Source organism: Zalophus californianus, chromosome 10 (assembly GCF_009762305.2).
Source record: "Zalophus californianus isolate mZalCal1 chromosome 10, mZalCal1.pri.v2, whole genome shotgun sequence".
In the NCBI taxonomy this organism is placed as follows: Eukaryota; Metazoa; Chordata; class Mammalia; order Carnivora; family Otariidae; genus Zalophus; species Zalophus californianus.
The window spans coordinates 106,489,240-106,505,312 of record NC_045604.1 but is presented as its reverse complement, the minus strand read 5'-3'; the positions used below and the strand labels follow the sequence as shown (position 1 = coordinate 106,505,312).

The following is a 16,073-nucleotide window of genomic DNA, read 5'->3' as shown; positions in this document are numbered from 1 at the left end:
GACCACAGTTGCCCCTGGCCACAGCTCTTTCAGTTCCTTGCGCTTAGCCTTGTCCCTGTTCCCCAAAGACCCTTTCTTCCAAGAAAAGACACAGAAGCAGAAGGGGAGAACACACGCCAAGTTTTATTGGGGGAAGGAATATTTACATGGGCAGGTAGAAGAGAAGGGAGTCACACAGGGTGGGGGTAGGGGAGATTGTGGGCCCAAGGCAGACAAGGGGATACAGAAGAACCCCTGCACCCACCCCAACCCAAGGAGGGTGGGAGAGCAGCTGGGGCCCAGGAAGACAGGTGGGAAAGGACGGCAATGGGGGTGGAGTCCCTGGGCTGGGGGGCTCAGGGGCTTGTAAACATTGACCACTCTCAGAAGGGGATGGGGGTGGGAGAGGGCTCCCCCTACACTTCCTCACAGGGTTAAGGCCTCTCCAGGCTCAAGGGCCCCCTAAGTTCAAAGTCTCTTTAGCTGGGGGTGAAGGGGAAGGAAGAGACAGGGAAGAGTGTCACCCCCCTCCCCTGCATTGGCTGCGGCAGGGGTGGGGGCAGTTACATTCAGTCACAACAGTACTCCCCCCGACACCTCTAATGCCGCCAAATACTGGCGTGAGGAAGGGGGGGAGCTGGGGGGCCAGCAGCAGCAAGACATTTCCCCCTGGCCCATCACCCCCTTATTGCTTTAGAGAGAATAAAGTCTTTTCACGGATGCTAACACTGTTGAAACCAGGGAGAAGCAGGTGGAGGGTAGCCCTCCACCCCCAAGGCCAGCTTTATCCCCCAACACTGACCCAGTTGCCACTTTGGTGCAAAACAAAACAAAACAAAACAAAAAAAAAAAATGTGGTCTCTCTGGGGATGCATGGGAACTCCCCATTTCCCCAGGGCAGGAAGGATAAATACATTCATGGAGGGGAGGCAGTGGCAGAGTCCTGCCCTAATACTGCGCTCTGAGCAATGAGGTCGATGGGAGAAGTTCGAGAAACCCAAAAGATACAACAAACTGTTTAAAACAAAAACAAACAAAAAAAAAACCACAAATGGAGACAAACCCAGGCAGGTAATTGGGAATAAGTTGGTGAGCAACAGAAGGGCAGCCTACCCCTGACCCAGGAGAGACAACACTTCTATTCTTGACCCTCGCACCTTACCCAACATTAAAAACGGCATCAGGGAGCAGAAAAGGGAGAGGCCACTTGCTCCTCCCCATTTGGTCAATGGAGGGGTCAGAGCAGAGCTGGGTGGTCCACGTCCCACACAGCTGGCTGCAAGCAGGGAACTCCCTTCTAACAGCCCCTACACCGCATCCTGAAGCCCCACGCTGCCCCCATGCCCTTGGCCTCCTAGGCCCTCCTCTTGCCCCTTTCACAGGAGAAAATAGTCATTAAGTGGTGCCTCTCTCTCCAGCTCCTGGAGGAACTGCTCCGCTCCCACCTCGCACAGGGTTGAGGCAGAAGGCGCAGCAGGGGCTTGTGGCCCAAAGAATACATTCATGTGGCAAGGCAGGGAGCTGAGGCTTTCAGCTTCACACCCAGGCCGTCCCCTGCAAATGGCAGCAGTGGGGGAAACCCTCACCGGGGCCAGAGTGGAAGTTCTTCCACCTTGACAGCCAGATGAGGCTGGCACTGGCTGGCCCTTCCCCCTCTACCTCGTCAGCCAGCGCAGGACGGCAGCCTGAAGAGCTGAGGCGGCCCGGCCCATTTGTGCAACTTTCCCCCAAAGCAGCAAAGCCAAGGGGCTACTTTGGCCCCTACACCGGACACCTCCGCCACAGTCACAGCAACAAAGGGAGCCGTTCACAGCGGGTCCGGCTGGCGGGGCTGAGGGGGCCTCGCTGTGCAAACTGCTGGCACCCCAGCTTCCAGTTACCCCAATGGCCCACCTTACGGGGCAGGGAGGGTAAGTGCAGCCTTGGGGGCCAGGCAGAACAGGTCCGTGGGGCCTGTGTCCCCACTGCCCCAAAAAAACAGTGTGTTTTTTTCTTTCAATCTCCTAACCTTTTTTTTTTTTTCATTTCTTTTTTCTTAAAAAAAAAAACAACAAAAAACCAAAACCAAAAGTCCCAAAAAACCTCTGTGGACCTTCCATTGTCACCCTCACTGTCCCTAGAGGGGGAAGGGGTGCTTAGAGTCTAGTTTTTAACAATGTTTTTTTTTTTTTTTTTTGTCTCTCCTAACACTTTCTTCAGGGTTGTTTAAATGTTTTAAAGAAAAAACAAAAACAAAACAAAAACAAAAACCCAAAACACAAAAACCCTTCCCCCCAATCTGTAAAGTGCCTCGTGGTGGGTGAGTTAAGGTGCATCGTGTGGTTTGTAACAAGTGCTGGGGACCCTGCCCCTGCTTCCTCCTATGCTCCCTGTGGGGAGCCTGCAGGCTGGGGACCCACGGGTCCAAGCCGCTGCTGCCGCCCCTGGCCTACAGCCCAGGGGCTGGTGGGACGGGCTGGTCAGTAGTCATCCACGCTCTCGATCTCACCAGAAGGTCCGTGCAGGGAGTACCCTGAAGCCGGGAAGAAGCTGGGTTTGAGCTCTCCCCAGGCTCCTGGCCCCTGCTGAGTAAAAAGCCCCCTTCATGGCCACACCCCCAAACTCACCCAAGATGCTAGGATCTGAGTGCAGCATGAGCGCCCGCCTCTTGGCTTTGCTGCCCTCCCCAGGGCCGAGTTTGGTGCTGTGGTTGGTCTGAAAGGCTGTCTGTAGGGAGCCACTGCTCAGCCACGCCTCCTGTGAGGCTCAGACAGGGAAGCTGGGTCAGCACGGTGAGGGGCAGCCTCACCCCACCTGCCAAGGGCCCTTGAAGCCTCACCTGCTGCTGCTGCCGCTGCTGGCTGGCTTTCTGTTTGGCCCTCCGCTCCAGGAACTGTTTGGCAAATTCTTTGGCTTCCAGCGTGTCTCCCAAGCAGGAACGGATGTAATCGTGGACGTCGTAGGGGGATTCCACCTCCTTGAGGATCGCTACAGCCATGGGTACTACAGGGCAGGAGGGGACGGGCAGTCAGGGCCCGCCTGACTGAGGCAGGTGCGGAAGCCCCGGCCCCGCCCGGCCTCCCCGGGTCTGTCGCCTGTACCATCCAGGCTGCCCGTGGTGCTCAGCGTGTGCAGCATCTGCTCACACCACTGGGTGAAGCCGTCCTGGGGCCTGGGGATGCCCTGCAGCAGCTTCAACAGCTTCTCTTCCTCCTCGGTCTTTTTGCGCACAGGCCGACCGGACAGGTGGCTGTACGAGTCACTGAGTGGGCCGGGGACGAATCAGAGGTCAGCGGAGGCCTGCCACATCCTTCCAAGCCCTGCCCGAGACCGGACGGAGCCTGCAGGCCCCGGCACCCACCTGAGAGAGGGGCTGCTCCGGCTGTTCTTCAAGCCCAGGCCGCGGGCCAGGCTCCCGCCGCTCTTGAGGGTGTCCTCCCAGAGCCCCGGGCCGCCGCTGCCGCCCCCACTCTTGTCGGGCCCGCCCCACAGGGGCCCGGCCTCAGATACCCACTGGTTCAGGGGGGCCGAGCCCAGGCCCCCAAGCTGCTACAGATGGCAAAAATCAGCCCCAATATGGACGGACACGGACACACGGGGACACACACACACACACACACACACACACACACACACACACACACACTCTCTCACACACACTCTCTCTCTCTCTCTGTCTCTCTGTCTCTCTCTCTCACTCTAGAACAACTAGGTGGGGAGGCTCACGGAGATAGCCGAGTGGGACGAGGTGAGGGCCGCCCAGAAGACGCTTCACAGTCAGATACAGACCAGCGCTCAGGCTGGAAAGTCGGGGCTCAGCGACTCCCCCCACCCCACGGGTCACCCTGGGAGCTGACCGGAAGGGGTTCCCGAGGGCTCAAAAACTGGCAGTCGGCAGGGTCGGGGAATGTCAGGGCCAGCCTGCTCACCACGCGGTGGTTGGGGGCCTGGGCCCGCGATGGCTCCCGGGGCGGGGGCTGCTTGTGCAGCTGCCGCTCGCCCTCCAACTGCAGCTCGAGCAGCGTCTTCATGGAGAGCCCCTGCTTGGCCAGGCCGGCCCACAGCGGGGGCGGGGAGCTGGGCGCCGGGGGTGCGGGGGGCGCCGGGACAGCCGCCACCGCCTGCTGCTGCTGCAGCAGCTTCAGCAGGAGTTCCTGCTGCCGCACCTGGGCCGGGGCAGCAGCGTGGTGAGGGCCAGCGGCCTGGGCCCCGGGGGCGTGGGCGAGCGGGGCTGGGGGCAGCCGGGCACACACCTGCTTGCGCCGGAACAGCTCCTCCTCCTCCTGCCGCCGCTTCTGCTCCTCCTGCTGCTGCTGCCGCCGCTTCTCCTCCCGCCGCTTGCGCTCCTCCTCCTCCCGCTTCGCCCTGAGCTCCGCTTCTCTGCGCTCTTGGAACTGGCATGTCCAACGAGCTCAGGTGGCAGACCTGGGCGCCCCCCACACACACCCCCGGCCTTCTCTGCCTTGGCCCGGCCCTCGCTGCCCGAGGACCCCAGTCCCAGGAAGCCTACTCACTTTGTGCTGCAGCTGGAGTTGTTCTAGAATTGGACCCTGAGTCGAAGAGTTAATTGGTATGTCCCAAAGACTGGCCTCACCGCCTGCAGAAGCAAGGGCAGCAGCAGCAGACGACTCAGGCTGGGCTGGAGCGCCCAGAAGGCGGGAGCAGACACAAAGCCCTCCCCCCCACTCACCCAGGGACTTGGTGGGGGGGGCGGCTCAGAACATGGGGGCAGGGAACAGGCGGGCCACACACCTGACTGTGATGAGGCTGAGGTATGTATATCCCAGAGGGGGCCCGAATCCGGCACTGACAAGGACCGGTTCATGGTTGGGAGCAGGTTCTGGTCCCCGCCTCTGAGGAGCAGAGCAGGGTTTCTCAGAACTCCGAATTCCTCTTGGGTCTGCCCCCCTCGCCCCCAAAAGACACCAGCCCCTGAACCTGGGCGGTTTGAGAGCTTGGAGCTGCTGCAGGAAGGCGGTGAGCTGCTGCTGCTGCGGCGGGCTCAGGTCCCCCAGAGCCGCCTTCTCCCGGAGCGCACACTGTGGGAGCTGCCGGCTGCGGGCCCAGACATGGGCGTCAGGAGGGCGGGGGCCCCCAGCTCCGAGCCCGCAGCCCGCCTGGCCACCAAAGCCTTCTAGGCGCCCCCGTACCTGCCAACCAGCTGCAGAAACTGCTGGTGCTGCAGCTGCTGGTACAGGGCGGCCGCGGCAAGCTCCTGCTGCTTCTTCAGCCGCTCCTGGTCCATGTTGCCCTGTGCGAGGCCCATGGCGCGCCTGTGGCTCTGCCCTTCCGCCCTGTGCCCCCAGCGCAGCTCCCGCTTCCCCTCCCCACCCCACTCCTCGCCAAGGCGGCCGGGCTCACCAGCAGTGGGGGTGGCGAGGGTCCCGGGGCAAAGGGCACACGACCCCACATCTTGATCACCTCACCCAGTGGCTGGAAGCCCTCATCACAGCCCCGCTTCACAAGCAGCGCCATGGAGAAATAGCCCGCCTGGAACCACTCTGCCATTTCCTGTGTTGTGAAAGGGCCTGGACCAAGGGAAGGGGGACCTCGGTCAGAAAGCCGAGCCGGTGAAGCCCTGAACAAGAACGGTGTTGTCCCCCTGCCCCCAGCAGCCCCGCTGGCACGGTCCCCACTGCCCACAGGCACCTTGGATCTCCCCCTGGGGATCCTTGTAGAACCACTTCCGGGCCGCACCATGGCTCAGGGGGAGGGCAGTGGCAGCTGCTGAGTGGCGCAGGCCCTGGGCCTGCATGGCAGCCGTGAACTGCTCCTCCTCCAGGGAGCTGTCCTGCAGGGAGGCCACCAGCTTCTCCGCCTCCTGGGAGACCAGGGAGAGAGGAAGCCTCAACAGCCCAAACATGACATCAGGACGGGGCTGGGGCTAAGATCAGGGTGCAGTCAAGAGGTCGGGTCACAATGCAGAGGGACAGAGGGAGCAACGGCTCTCCGTCCCCCGTAGGGCAGGATCCCCAGAGCCTTCTGAGGTTCCTCACACCTGCTGCAGGTGCTTCAGGCCTTCATCATCCTCCAGATCTCCAGGCGGGCCAGAGGGTGAGCCTACCACAGGACTCAGCGGCATTCCCCTCATATCATCTAGAAGCAAAGAAAGCAAGTGAAATGGTGGTCCAGAGAAGAGAATGAGACGCTTCCCTAACCACCGTCGTTCCAGAAAAGTGGACTCTAGTTCTACCTCTTTCCCCCACCCAAGACGCCTTAGGTACCTCCATCCCACCCCAAGGAAGAGGAGCGTCTCCCCCCCTCCACTACCTTCAGCTGCCGGCAGGTCCTTGTCTGCAGCGTCGTCACCTTCCCCATTAGCTCCCCAGAGGGGACCCAAGGTGGGCAGTGGGGATGGGGAACTGGACTTCTCCTCCTGAGGAGGTAGTGGAGTCAGTTCCTTCCCTCCTGAAAGACACGGGTAATTACCAGAATTCAAAACAAAGAGCTAAAAGGCCTTAAAAATGACTTGACACGGGTCTCCCATTTGTGGCCAGAACCTAGGTCTCTGGGCCTTGAATCCACCCATCTAACTGCTCAACTCTGCTAACACCCAGCAAATCAGCACCACAAACCCCACCTTGCAACACTGGACACGTTGTGCACGTGTCCGCGTCACTGCCCAAGACCGTACACATACCACCACGGACTTAACACTGCGTTCTTCAGATTCTTTCAAGGATTTGCACAGATCATCTTGATTGTGCCTGAATTTGAACTGACACTCTGCCTTTCAGACACGGCCCTGCTCCGTTCCTCCCCCACCCGGCAACACCTGCTCTTCGCCCAAGCTGCCTTCTCCTAAAGGTGGGTGGCACAGCCTGGTGAGGGCCCCTCTGCCTGCCTGGCCTGGGCTCAAGGCACTGCCCCCGCCCCCCGCAGGCTCACCTGCCTCAGGCCCCCCCTCGTCTAGCCCTTCAGGAGGCTCTTCCTCCTCTTCCTCCAGGCCCTGGAAGTCGAGTTCCTGCTCCTCAGGAATGGGCTCCTTGGGGCCCTTCTGCACAGGGTTAGGGGACACGGTGGGGAGCGAGAGGCAGAGGATGAACAGGTGGGAGAGGCCACCACCAGGGTAGGTCCCACCCCCCTCCCCCTCCAGCGGAGACCTTCCCTGTGTTTCCTCCGATACCTTGAGAGGCAGGAAAGCCCCAGAGGCATCGAAGGTGCCCATCTCTTCGTCCTCGTCATCCAGGCACCACTCCGGGAGACCATCTTTGTCTTCCTCAAAGCCGTCAGGCCCTCGGCACCTCCGGAGGTGAGAGCTGCCTCCCCCACCCCGCCCTTCCTCTTCACCACACCCTCCTCGATCCCCTCGCAAATCAAATTCGAACTTGCGACGCCGGTCCCCGTGTTCCCGCCAGCCAGCAGAGCGGGGGCCGCCATCTGGGCGGGAAAAGTCAAAAGAAGGAAGGTCGGTATTCCGGTCAAGCCAGCCTTCGCCTTTCTGCTGCCCACCGGGACCTCCCCCTCCACCCCGGGACCAACCGGCACTGCCAGGCCTGCCCTCCCACCCCTGTCCACTCCAGGAAGCTTTCTGGTCCCTCCACCCGGCCGCGGGAGCCCACCCTCTGACCCCACGACCCCCATCCGGCCCCAACCTCACCAGGGCTGGCTGAGCGCCAGCGGTCGCCATCTCGCCGGGGTCCTGCCCCAAGTCTCCAACTGCCCTCCTCCTCTTCCTCTTGCTCCTCCCGAAGAGAACGCCAGTTCTCGCTATCTGAGCGGGCATGTTCCTTCCTCGGGCCAGCCCCTCCCTCCTCAAACCCGGATCGTGCTTGGGGGTGGGGAAGACACAGTCAGCGGAACAGCAGCCACGGTCCCTGGAAGACTCTTACTACAGACCTTGCAGTAAAAAGGAGTCCAGCTCCAGGCCCTCCTGTCCCCCCCCACCTCCCTCAGGAAAACACTCCCCTAATGGCACCGCCCATTTCACTCCCCCCCCCCACCCCCCCCCCCAGTGACCTCCGGGACATGGCCATTGCCACTCTCCATACCTCCATCCCTCCTGGCCGACTTCTCAAACCTTCTCTCGCCTCTGCAGAAGGAAAAGGCGTTAGGTCAAAGGAGGATGGATCCCAGCCCGCCCTCCAATTTGCGGAACGCCCACAGAGCCCGTCCGCTCTGTCCTGAGAGCGGTGGGAAGGGGGAAGGCCCAGGGGCGGGGTACTAGGGAGATGTCAGCCTCGGAAGGGAGCCCAGAGGGGCACGCAGAGAAGGTCGCAGGCTAAACGAGGACTAGGAGAATCAGAAGGCAAAGGAAGAGAGCCACAGGAAGTCAGTCAGAGGCAAAGGGGACACTCTGTGGCCAGGGCTGATTTGGTGGGTCTCCTGTTGCCCTCTGCGGACAAAGACCCGAGCCACCGTCCAGGGACGGCGCTGCAGGGCTTCTCTCCGCTCTGCCACTATGCTGCCAGCACCTGTCATCCCAACTCTGGCTACGCTGGATCTCCCGGGGGTTTCGACCAAAGGCCCCATCGCCTTCTTCAATGCTTCTTTGGTAAAAGCAACTGTCACCACGGCCTCGGCCTGGATAAAGGAGGAGATACACGTGGGAAACCTGCCTGGCCATCTCTCTGCACCCTCAAAACCACAGCCCGCCCCCAGAACACACCGTCACCCCCCTCTACCTCGGCTCCGAGTGCTGCCCCTGCCACGGGAGGTGCCACCTAGGGGGGGGCCAGCCCCTTTCCCCATCAGCCTCAGCACAGCCACACTGTTCACTGACAGGGAGAAGTTTCTCTGAGGAGGGAGCCAAGGGTGGCAGTGAGGACCCAGGCACCTGCGTACCCCCCCCCCCCGCCCTGCCGCCGATCCCTGCCCAGAACCACAACCTCCACCACCTATCTTCCCAGCTTCAGGCCGTCTCTGCAAGGGGAAGACCCAGCGCCCTGCCCTGCACCGCCCCAGCCCAGCCCCACCTGCTCCTCCTCAGTCAGAGGCTCTAGCGCCAGAGGCTGCAGCGGCTCCTCCTGCAGCACCGCGGCAAACTCCTTGTCCTGCAGCTCATCCGGCACCTGTCAGTCGGGGCAGGAGAGCCGGGATCCCACCTGCTCCTGGACTCTCTCCACTGGCTGAGACCAAGCAGGCAACGGGGCCACACACCCCACACCCGCCTGCCCCCCACCTTGTTCTCCTTGACGTAGAGAGCCAGCATTTCTTCTCGCCCATAGCGATAGTCAGCCAGCTTGTATTTGGGCATGGCAGGGGATGGGGGTGGGGAGGCCACGCTGCCGCCACTGGAAAGGGCCCTCAGCCTAGGAAAGGGACACAGGGAAGGAAAGAGACAGGAGTCTGAGCAACCCCATTCTTCCTGGCTTCTCCAGGCCATCCAGAGCATGTCTAACTCACCACTCAGGCCCAAAATTGAGGGTCTCCGCTGCCATGATGGAGCTGGGCGTGTCCTCGAGGTCAGAGGGGCTGAAGGGAAGAGGGGGGGACCTGGCGTTCACTCTCCAAACACCTGTGGAGGCACCGGGACACTAGGCCTCGGAGACAGCACACCCGGAGAACCACAAGGCAGTAAGGTATAGATTCCCACCTACTGAACTCTGAAAGGGCTCACCTAAGCCAGCCACGTGCCACCCAGCATGAGTGAGGCGAACTGTCACGATGAGGGAAGACCTGGGGGAAGGGAGGAAACAGGGCAGCTAGAGCCCCTTCCAGCTCCAGCAGGGGTTGCCTCCCTCCACCCCAGACTCACTTGGCAGCCTTGCCCCCAGGAAGCAAGTAGGGCCGGGACTGGACTCTCTTCAGGCAGGGGCCTATGCTGGAATGAACCGAGGTCCCCAAGCTACAGGACGATGATCTGACTGCAGTGGCGCCCGAGGAGGGAGCTTCACATCCGAGAAAGATCCTTACCGAGAGGTGAGGAAACAAAGCTGGGGTTAAACCAGTGGGCCAGATGGGCCTCCCCACTTCTGGGCCTCCTCTGTCCTGCACAATGGGGAGATCTACAGATGCTGGACGCTTCCAGTTATCCAGGGCAGAGAACCACACCCTCTGCTCCTCCTCATCTCTGTCCCCCACGTTAGGCCTCGAGAGTAGTTAATTCCCTCAGCAGAGCTGAGTGAGGCACTGGTCTCAGCACCCTCGCAGTGGGGTGTGGCACTCGGTAAAGGGCTGGCTGAGGTATGTGGGAATGCTCAACACAAAGATAAAACACAAGCAAACAAACAAACAAAAAACCCAACACAGCCACAGATATTCTAAAGACAAAAAAACATTCGTTTTGAAAAAAAAAAAAAATTACACACGAAGTCTGGGAGCAAACTTATTTCCCTTCTGGAAAAAACTCAAGGCTGCCTGTTTGGTGGCTAGAATCTAGGGATTCAACTGGGGGGAGGGGGCCAGAAAAAGGGGAGTGGTGGTGGGGAGGCCCTAAGGGCCAAAGGCAGGGCACACGGAAGGCTGCGGGCAGGTAAGTCTGGCCAGTGCCCTCCTTGGGCTGGTTTACCCACCAGGAATCAACACCCAGACCCTTTCCATGGATCAGGAAGAGCCCACCGTAACTACTAAGAACCAAGGAGAGAACGTTATTATGCTACAGACTAGTACGGCGCTCCCCTCACCATAAAGCAGAAATGAGGCTGATAGAAGCAGTGGCAGTGGCAATGACCTATCCCTCTAAGGAACAGCAGAGGAGGCTCTCAGGAGGCGGCTCATCCCTGGCGGTTCCGAGCGAGGACAGGTGGGCAAGGTCTCGGGGAGCTGCACGGGGGCTTCCCTCACTGGCTGGAGGGGAGGCTGGACCCGAGTACCTCCACAGTTTCCATCAATTCCAAGACTCCACAACTCTGGCAAGAGAGGAGGAAGGGTTTCCAGCAGAGGGGCCAAGGGAGAGCAGCTCTCACGTACAGCTGCACATGGGGAGATGAAGCAAAATGCTCTGACAGAGGCGGGACCCAGTCCCAGAACCCCAGCATCCTAGCAGGGAATGCAGCTTTGGAGAGCATCTCGAGCGGGGTGGACCTCCCCCGACATGGGCATCTCTTCTACAACAGCCCTCGCTGGCCGCTGCTGGTGATGCAGCATGCCACGGCACACACAACCGTGAGAAGACACATCTGTTGAAAAGCTCTCCCTTTCACTGGATTCGAGCAGGCCTCGCAGGACCGATGCTACCATCCCTACTTAATTTGACCAGTGAATCAGCCTTGAAGACATTACACCAAATGGAAACCACCCAGTCACAAAAGAACAAATACCCTAGGATTCCTCTTATGTGAGATTCCTAAAGAATCAAATTTAGAAACACGGGGAGTAGAACAACGGGCCAGGGTTGGGGGGTGAGGAGAGCGGGGAGCTGTTCAATGGTACTGAGTTTCAGCCTGAATGAGGCAAATGAGGCAGCTGTGGAGATGGATGGTGGTGACGGTTGCACAACACGAACATACTTAACCTCACAGAGCTGGACACTCAAAAACTCGGTTGAAAACTCAGTTAAATGGTACATTTTAACCACCGTTAAAAAAAAGGTTTAGGAAACAAAAAGACATTTGCGAATAGCTACTGCATACCTAAGTCTTCCTCACTCCAAGGAAAACACCCCACATTCCTTCAAACAAACCTCAGGAAAGACTGTTCTGAGCTTCCTGCAGTTCGTTCCAGAAGGGCCCCATCTTCAGGGGGAAGGTGGGGAACAGAAGAGCCCTCTGGGTGCGGAAGGCTTTGGGGACAGGGGACAACTCACTCTCCCTCCCTTCCAGGGAGTGGCAAAGGCGGCTCTCCTTGACGCTTCCGCTTCTGGCCTTCACCTTTCCGTCCTGGTTGTCAGAAGCAAACTGAGGAGGAGTGGCTCCTGGTGTGAGCAGCAGGGCAACTGCAGAAGCAAGGAAGAGGCAGTCAGGGCAGAGGAAGGAGAAGAGCGGCTAGAGAAAGAAGTCGCGTCTCCAGGCAAGCCCAGCCACAGGAGGACATGGTCCCAGCAGCTGGTGGCCGCCGGCCTGTGAGGCAGCACACGAGCCGCCCCATGGTGCCCACCCCTCCAAACCCGCGGCATTGGCACCATGTTTCCTCCCAAGCCAGTGGTTCTCAACTGGGGAGGGGCGCTGTGCTCCCTAAGGGACATGTGGCAGTATCTGCAGATGGCTTTGGTGGGCATGACTGGAAGGCGCCACTAGCCTCTAACGGGTGGAGGGCAAGGATGCGGCTCCACACCCTACAATACACAGGGCAGCCCCCCCACGACAAGGAATTAGCTGGCCCAACGTATCAACACTGCCACGGCTGAGGACCCTTCCTCCGTATCACGAGCGCAGGTAAAGCCTACTTGGTGTTTATGGGGAAGAACGGAGACAAGAGAAACCAATTTATTCCAGTTCAGTCTCCCCTCTAAAGAGCAAACAAGGAAATCGTTTCCTAATTATACTACCCCATGAGAGAAATCTGAAATCCTGCCAGGAGGGAAATCCTCAAGAAGAGGTTTAAAACATTCTGCTAAGTTTCTCTATCACAAACTCTCAAAGCCAGCTGTTTGGGTCCCTTTCCAGCGAAGGAAAGAGCAGGGACAGGCAGCACACAGGACTGGGCACAGCACCCTTTCCTGGCTTGTTAATCTAAGGCTCTCCTCACAGGCTCATTCCAGCTTACCTGCCACCCCATGGTCCTACCTTCAGCATCTGTCTGCCTCATCTCCCAACGCACTCCCTCTGTGCCTGCCTGCCCAGTCTTCTTTCTCAGGCCTCAGCATACTCTCCCTCCCTCGGTGTTGGAATTATTGCTATTAAAAGGCCGCCCCCTGCTGGAGTTGAGAAGAGAGGACACACACTGGTCCAGGGTGCTCACAATAGGCTTGCAGAACAGGAGGGAAGCCTGTTCTCTGGGGTTCAAAACTCTCACAAGAAAAAGATCCAAACAAGAGGCAGTCCTAGTACACACTAAGTTAACATTATTTCCTCATTCCATCACCCCTAAAATTAGCCCCATTCCAGAGCAATGTGCCTTGGCACGGAAAGGTACCACTATTAACAAAGTGGAGTCCCAAATTCCCCAACATCTGAGCAACCAGCAACCGCCCAGTCCCAAGCCTGTTGGGAGGTGACTCCGCCCTTTCTCAGGATGGAAAGATTCTCCATGCATGGCAGGATAACTCTGAGGCTTAGGAAGGGTGCGAGCCCGTGCTCCCCCCGCCCGGTCAGTTAGCGCAGCTCTCCACTCTCTGAGCCGTCATGACAAATAACGCCCCTTGGCACGTCTACTGGTTACGTTTTCAAAGCGCTTTCACACTTTACCTCATTTGATCCCTTCTGCCCACTTGCCCAGTCTTGGGACCCAGCCAGGGAAAACAAGGAAAGGAAGATGCAGCTGCCCCCACAGGGTACCCCGTGTTCCTAGACACTCCGTTCGAGACTAGAGAAGGGATGCACAAGCAGCAGGAACCTCCCTAAGTACTTTGTGAGTTTTAAGCCATTTTAAATTTCTCCTTAGATTTTTTAAAATTCCTCACATGGCAACCTCTTCTCCCTTTCTCTGTTCTGAAGTGTTTCTATCCCTAACTCCAACCACAGACAAGGGCAAACTGGGGTCCTTGGATACATCAAATCACAACAAAACTCATTTGTCCACTGGCTAAAAAAGCCAGGCCAGAGGTCTAGGAACACAACTCACTTGACTGTAATCACCATATGGGACCCTTAAGGCCCTTGGTCCCCAAGCCGGGGCAGCAACGCCAAGTCCAGATCTGTTTCAGCCCTTTGCAATTACACAGCAGACCTCTGGAGCTGGCTGAGGGATTGGTGGCCTGGGACTGCACAGGGAAAAGTACAGATGAAGGATCCTGAGGGCAAACTCCCACATCATGAATGGCAAGGGGGACCAGCCTGTTGGTATCCATGGGGCTTCAGATGCAGAGTCCAGGGATGGGGGGCCAAGGTGCAACTGGCATGTCAGCTCGGAGAAACAGTGGAGATGTGGTGTGCAGGCTAAGTTTTGGATAAGCAGCAATAAGAAGCAAGAGGTGAGTGAGACTGGGGTGGGTGGACGAAAGAACAGGCCGACAATTGACTTAGCATCTTCCAGGGCTGGAGCCCTATGAAAGACCAGAGCGGGACGCTTGCTGGGAATTGTGGTAATGACTGGATAAGAAATGCAAAATGAGGATCTCTTTCAAGTTAACTTGGGGCGGGGGGAGGCAAAGTGTGAGGGGCCGAGGCCAGGGAGCTGCTGCATCAGAGGCGCGGGGCTTTGGGAAGAGACTGGCCTGGAGACACGAAAGACTAAGGTGTTGAAACGGCCCAGCAACAAGGAGGAAGAAGACCCCAATGACCAAGCACTAATGTCGTTGAAAGGAAATTTAGGTGAAGACCCAGCGGAGGTGCTTCACGTAAGAAGAAAGGCTTCCACGTTGGCCAAAGTCATGGAACGCCTGGACTCTAAGACATGCAGGGCCCAGCTGATTCCGATAAGAGCCCGGAGGCACACTGGGGAAGTCTCCGGGGAGCGCCGGGCATTAGGGTCGGGGGGCCCCCGGGCGGGCCCGACGGAGGATGCGCGCGGACGGGAGGGGGCCGGGCAGGGCTGCCGAGGGGCCGGAGGACGACCGTTAGGAGCGCGGGGGTGGGAAGGAGGCGGGCCGCCCGGGAGGACGGCGTGCCCTTCAGGGAGGGGGCGCCAGGTGCGCGGGGCGAGGGGCGAGGGCGGTCGCCCACCGGGAGGAGCCCGGCCTCCCTCGGGGCCGCGCCTGGGAGGGGCCGGCGGGAGGGCGGACGCACCGGGCGGCGGCAGCGGCGGCGGCGGCCTGGACAGAGACGCGGGAGGGTCCGTGCCGGCGGCCCGCGCTCTCGCTCTGACTCTCGCAGGCTCGGCGCGGCCGCCTCGGCGTCGGGGGCGGGCCTGCCCCGGGCCCCGCGGCGGGCCGGGGTCCGCGGGGCCGCCGAGCGCTTACCGCGGCGGGCGGGAGGCGCGAGGCTCCGGTCCCGGGGCGTTGGCGGCGCGCGCGGCGGGCCAGGGGGCGGCGGCGACGGCGGCGACGGCAGCGGCGGCGGGGGAGGGGGCGCTGGCGCTCCCGCGGCGGCCGCTCCTCTCTGTTTGTGTTTGTAGCAAGATGGCTGCCCGCCTCGCACCACGTGACGCGGACGCGGGGCCGCGGGGCCGCCCCCTCCGCCGCCGCCGCCGCCGCCGCCGCCCCCGCCCCCGCCCCCGCCCCCGCCGCCGCCGCCGCCCAGGCCCCCTCCACGGCTCTGGCCCCTAGCCACCCGCACGGCCTCGCGCCCGCCCCGCCTGCTCAGTGGGGAGCCCGGACGCCCGCCGCCCCCGACCCCCCCGGCACGTGACCCGGGGCCTGGCTCGTCACGTGATGCAGGGCCTGCAGCGGGCCGGAGGGGGGGGTGTCGCGGGTCCCCCCGGGGCGCTCCCCGGCTGTTCTCCGGCACGTGACGCGCGACCGTCGCGACGGAGGCCGCCGCAGGTGGCATCGCAGGGCTTGCCTCGCCAGTCGGCTTCCTCCAGGAAGCCCGCCTGGATTGAAGGAGATAACATATAATCCCGAGGTGCGTTCATCAGACGTCCTGGGATATGTGAAATAAGTGAGGAATTAATGATTTGGACACTGTCCGAGGCAGTGCTGACTGGTGAGACCCATTCCATCTGGCTCCGCCACTGACTAGCTTCTAGACCCCGGGAGAAAGCAGTTGATGCTTTCGACCTCCGTTTCACTTTTACAGCCAGGTGTTAATGCTGTTCTCCACCCCACCCCGATCTCCACGCTTCTCCTTCCCGGAGTGCTGAAAGAATTAAAATAGGTGAATATGAAAAGCTGTGAAAAGAGAAATTATTATGCAAATGTGAGAAGTAGATTGACACCTCCTTTGTTTGAAGAAAGTGGTTTTCCAAGAAATACTTCCAAATCCCTGAACTTTTGGGGACGAAAAGTTTGTTTTTTTGCCTCCTGTGTATTTTCACCTTTTTTTTCTTTGGATAGTTAATTCCAGAATGTATATTTCACTTTCCAGCGTCCTGAAACAGCTGTTAGCAAACACAATGTAATCTTTCTCAGGACAGGGAAAAGTAAAGTCAGACTGAGAACTTGAGGCCCTTGTGTTGTGCCATATTTGAGCACAGACCTCAGGAGCTACCAGAAGGCCCTTTGTTCCTGCACTGAGTGTTCCCCAGGCTTCTATGCA

At 59.7% G+C, this 16,073-nt stretch overlaps 1 protein-coding gene across 2 annotated transcripts; it reads right to left on the bottom strand.

Moving 5' to 3' along the window:
- Positions 1 to 109: 109 nt before the first annotated feature.
- Positions 110 to 14,909, bottom strand: GIGYF1 (GRB10 interacting GYF protein 1). Of its 2 annotated transcripts, none has more exons than XM_027611375.2 (29): positions 14,837 to 14,909; positions 11,645 to 11,773; positions 10,524 to 10,748; positions 9,656 to 9,808; positions 9,518 to 9,576; positions 9,304 to 9,372; positions 9,080 to 9,209; positions 8,874 to 8,969; positions 8,583 to 8,694; positions 8,373 to 8,481; positions 7,950 to 7,990; positions 7,559 to 7,729; positions 7,085 to 7,338; positions 6,847 to 6,955; positions 6,229 to 6,366; positions 5,957 to 6,054; positions 5,608 to 5,779; positions 5,320 to 5,486; positions 5,109 to 5,209; positions 4,897 to 5,013; positions 4,711 to 4,811; positions 4,473 to 4,555; positions 4,212 to 4,352; positions 3,888 to 4,124; positions 3,320 to 3,507; positions 3,060 to 3,220; positions 2,798 to 2,961; positions 2,586 to 2,715; positions 110 to 2,491 (listed from the first exon to the last, which is right to left on the bottom strand). In XM_027611375.2, the coding sequence occupies exons 6-29, from the start codon at positions 9,336 to 9,338 to the stop codon at positions 2,439 to 2,441; spliced, it is 3,108 nt and encodes a 1,035-aa protein (XP_027467176.1). In that variant the 5' UTR covers positions 9,339 to 9,372; positions 9,518 to 9,576; positions 9,656 to 9,808; positions 10,524 to 10,748; positions 11,645 to 11,773; positions 14,837 to 14,909; the 3' UTR covers positions 110 to 2,438. The 2 variants fall into 2 exon arrangements, with proteins under 2 accessions (XP_027467176.1, XP_035578140.1); XM_035722247.1 differs by having other exon boundaries at positions 3,320 to 3,504.
- Positions 14,910 to 16,073: the final 1,164 nt, after the last annotated feature.

What these genes read in the sequence shown, in the direction of transcription:
- GIGYF1 (XM_027611375.2), bottom strand. Translation starts at nt 9,338, where the DNA reads ATGGCAGCGGAGACCCTCAATTTTGGGCCTGAGTG. An exon ending in AACTCCAGCTGCAGCACAAA is followed by an intron (nt 4,353 to 4,472) that starts GTGAGTAGGCTT and finishes TGGACATGCCAG; the next exon opens with TTCCAAGAGCGCAGAGAAGC. An exon ending in AGCTGTTCCGGCGCAAGCAG is followed by an intron (nt 4,125 to 4,211) that starts GTGTGTGCCCGG and finishes GCCCCGGCCCAG; the next exon opens with GTGCGGCAGCAGGAACTCCT.